The sequence below is a fragment of the Saprolegnia parasitica genome (assembly GCF_000151545.1).
Source record: "Saprolegnia parasitica CBS 223.65 unplaced genomic scaffold supercont2.84, whole genome shotgun sequence".
NCBI classification, from domain to species: domain Eukaryota; phylum Oomycota; class Saprolegniomycetes; order Saprolegniales; family Saprolegniaceae; genus Saprolegnia; species Saprolegnia parasitica.
In genome coordinates, this window is record NW_012156478.1 from 46,059 (window position 1) to 49,975 (window position 3,917).

General features: G+C 55.0%; 1 protein-coding gene across 1 annotated transcript in view; it reads right to left on the bottom strand.

Annotated features, from left to right (window-relative positions):
* SPRG_22298 (hypothetical protein) overlaps positions 1-744 on the bottom strand; it is a gene marked incomplete at both ends in the record, with an annotated part of 1,492 nt that extends 748 nt beyond the window's left edge. The window contains 2 exons of the mRNA XM_012351699.1: positions 11-639; positions 714-744. Of these exons, the coding sequence (XP_012207089.1) occupies positions 11-639; positions 714-744 (660 nt within the window). The remainder of the gene's footprint in view (positions 1-10; positions 640-713) is intronic.
* Positions 745-3,917: the final 3,173 nt, after the last annotated feature.

Consider the following 3,917-nt stretch of genomic DNA (forward strand, 5'->3'; position numbering starts at 1 on the left):
ACCAGCGCACCTTCTGGACATGGACTTCTTCGGCCATCATCGTCTTATACGCTTGGGTCTCTTCGGCCGTGATACGGTAGTAGACAAGGAAGAGGGCCGGGAGGACACCGATGCCAAAGAGCACGCGCCACATGATCTCGAGGTTCTGGGTCGTCGGGTCCAACGCGTTGACCATGATCAAGCCAAAGACACCAGCAATGAGGAAGCCGACACCCTGCAGCGAGAACGTGAGCGCGACGCGGCGGTTGCGGTCGGCGGGCGACGTCGCATCTTCCGACGACGACGACGCAGCCAACGGGTACTCGCCACCGATACCGAAACCGAGGATACCACGGGCGACAACGAGGAACCAAAGCGTGCCGAGGGCCGAGCCGCCATACGCCGCCGCACAGAGGATACCGCCGATGATGAGGAGCGCGCACGTGGCCACCATGCAGTTCTTGCGGCCGTAAATGTCACCGAGAACACCAAAGACGAGCTGGCCGAGGACAGCGCCGATGAGCGCCGACGTCGAGACGCTCGACTTCATGTTGGAGTCAAAGACGGTCTTGCCGTACTGGTGCTCCAAGATGACGTTGATAATGTTAATTACCGAGAGGTCGTACGCATCGTTGAGGAAGCCAAGGCCGCGAAGGAAAACTTGTTGACCATGTTGTGGTGTGTGTGGTGGCAATTGAATTGTGAGTCGAGTGGCGCGGCCAATGTGCTTCAACGCGCGCCATGCGGCTCGAATCTTGGCGACATTCGATGCGAGTTTGGATCTCTGCTTTTGTATCGAGTCCGATTGGATCGAATCTGCCGCGGAGGCTCGTGGATCCGATGGACGTCGTCGTGTGCGACGTTCAAGGATACACGCGGCGTACCCAGTTTCTACGGCCACCACATGCTGCCACGTGAGCATACAAACTTGCTATGATGGCGCCGGCACGACCAGGCTGGGTACATTGGTCGCCGCGGATTGGACATCATGATGGCGGTGCGCACATTTGATTGGCCAGGACATATGTGACTCGCACCCTGACGTGGGACGCCGGGATCGAGCACCAGAGGAAAGGGCCCTTGCACGAGGAAAGGGCCAAGAAAGACGAGGAAAGGGGTGGTGTCGGTGATAGCTCATCGTTCCATCGCGCCAAAGATAAGCAACACTGTCAGAGATGCGACCACTCGAGAGACCCAAGAGCTCCGAGAACTCGAGTATTGAATGCTGTCTGCGACCAATATGCTACAGTAGCAGTGTCCAACGTGGTTTGGAACGAGACGACGCCGTTCTACCGACATCGAACGGCAAGTGGGAGGCAACTAGGTGGGGAGGCAATTACACTGTAGGTGGGGAGGATGACGGAACAGCGTTACAACCTAACCCAGGCGGCAAAAGGGAAATTGAGGAGCTTTCGCCGGCGCCTTCCTACGATTCCTCAAGGTGACAAGTGGCTGGTGTACTCGACTTCGAGCCGCTCGTTGTAGCTGATTCAGATACACCAAAAGCAGCATCCTGCTGCCTCTGTAGCAACGTCTCCCCTGTCTCTCGGTGACGGAAATCGTCCAGTGCACCGGTGCTCATTTGCTAACGGCGTTCGAGGGATGCAGCTTCGCATTCGGCGTTTTGGGCACTCGGAAAAGGGAAGGATCCATGGACAGCGCGGCGTCAATCTGAGATGATGCTGCTGGTACGAGAGCACTCTGCACCATATAGCGCTGTGCGGGTCTGAAAGCTGCGAGAAGTTCGAGGGCCAATGAAATATCTCCTTGCGTGGATCATGCGTCGCCGGGTTTTGACCTGTCCAGTTAGGCGATGATTTGAGCGGCCGAGGGGTTTTGGATCTACTAGTACACTACTGCGTGTTCTCGAGTCGAATCGCAATCATCTTGGCGGCACCGATAGCGCTCTGTGTTTTTTAACGCAGTCGACATCGCCGGTGGCGGTGAGTCGATGTGGTTGATACCAGCGACAATGACAAATGCCGTCACGTGTGATACCATCGAAGAGCCTGAGATAGCTGTTGCTCTTTAAGTGGGAAAATGTGCGCGCTCGAGACGCTGCATGGGAGATTCGCCCAATGCGCAACCGCCTTCTATCCTCGATCGGGATCGACAACCCGTCGAGGAGCCCGAGCTAGCTGTTGGGCGGGCAAACTATGATGTAACACAGCTTGGAGCTCGTTGAGAAGCCCACAACGCTCATCAACTGGGGTTGTTGACAGCATGATACGGCTTAAAGTCTTTGTGCCCCGTAATCATGCTCTCGATTTAGTAGCAAGCGACGATTTATTGCTCACTTGATAAGACGAGAAGACACCTCTCGATTTCACACCTCGACGAGTGGACAACGGTATATTCCACACCAATACCTCTAATCTAATTTGATTTCAACGCGAACACGTTTGATTGATTGATACCTCCAATCATACTAGTACCTGTACTATAGCGCTACTCAAGAGTGTGAGTGCATTGTCATTTGCAGTGTTAGTGCTCGCCTGATCAGCAATACGTGCGTTGGGTCCCCTCCACAGGCTACACTTATGGCCGAGTCACACTAACGACAACTTTTTGATCGTGATCACCCCAGCTTTCTTACAGGAGTGACTTGAGCTGGACCATCCGGCTCGTGTTATTCGTCGGATGTAGATACTCTTGAAGTTTTCTGATGTTCGGACCCGCTCCAGCTCGGTGCTCGCTTCGAAACATACTCTTGTCGCCGTCGGCGGTGAGCGCGGCATCCTGGATTTGATTAGCCGCTTGGATCCCAATCGATCCCCAAGACGCTAGCTCACTAGCGAGGCAAGTCTGATCGATGGCACCCAATACGCTACTATCATTGACGCCGCGCTGTCCATGGATCCTTCCCTTTTCCGAGTGCCCAAAACGCCGAATGCGAAGCTGCATCCCTCGAACGCCGTTAGCAAATGAGCACCGGTGCACTGGACGATTTCCGTCACCGAGAGACAGGGAGACGTTGCTACAGAGGCAGCAGGATGCTGCTTTTGGTGTATCTGAATCAGCTACAACGAGCGGCTCGAAGTCGAGTACACCAGCCACTTGTCACCTTGAGGAATCGTAGGAAGGCGCCGGCGAAAGCTCCTCAATTTCCCTTTTGCCGCCTGGGTTAGGTTGTAACGCTGTTCCGTCATCCTCCCCACCTACAGTGTAATTGCCTCCCCACCTAGTTGCCTCCCACCTGCCGTTCGATGTCGGTAGAACGGCGTCGTCTTGTTCCAAACCACGTTGAACACTGCTTCTGTAGCGTGTTGGTCGCTGACAGCATTCAATACTCGAGTTCTTGGAGCTCTTGGGTATCTCGAGTGGTCGCATCTCTGACAATGCTGCTTATCTTTGGCGCGATGGAACGATGAGCTATCACCGACACCACCCCTTTCCTCGTCTTTTTTGGCCCTTTCCTCGTGCAAGGGCCCTTTCCTCTGGTGCTCGATCCCGGCGTCCCACGTCAGGGTGCGAGTCACGTATGTCCCAGCCAATCAAACGTGCGCACCGCCATCATGATGTCCAATCCGCGGCGACCAATGTACCCAGCCTGGTCGTGCCGGCGCCATCATAGCAAGTTTGTATGCTCACGTGGCAGCATGTGGTGGCCGTAGAAACTGGGTACGCCGCGTGTATCCTTGAACGTCGCACACGACGACGTCCATCGGATCCACGAGCCTCCGCGGCAGATTCGATCCAATCGGACTCGATACAAAAGCAGAGATCCAAACTCGCATCGAATGTCGCCAAGATTCGAGCCGCATGGCGCGCGTTGAAGCACATTGGCCGCGCCACTCGACTCACAATTCAATTGCCACCACACACACCACAACATGGTCAACAAGTTTTTCCTTCGCGGCCTTGGGTTCCTCAACGATGCGTACGACCTCTCGGTAATTAACATTATCAACGTCATCTTGGAGCACCAGTACGGCAAG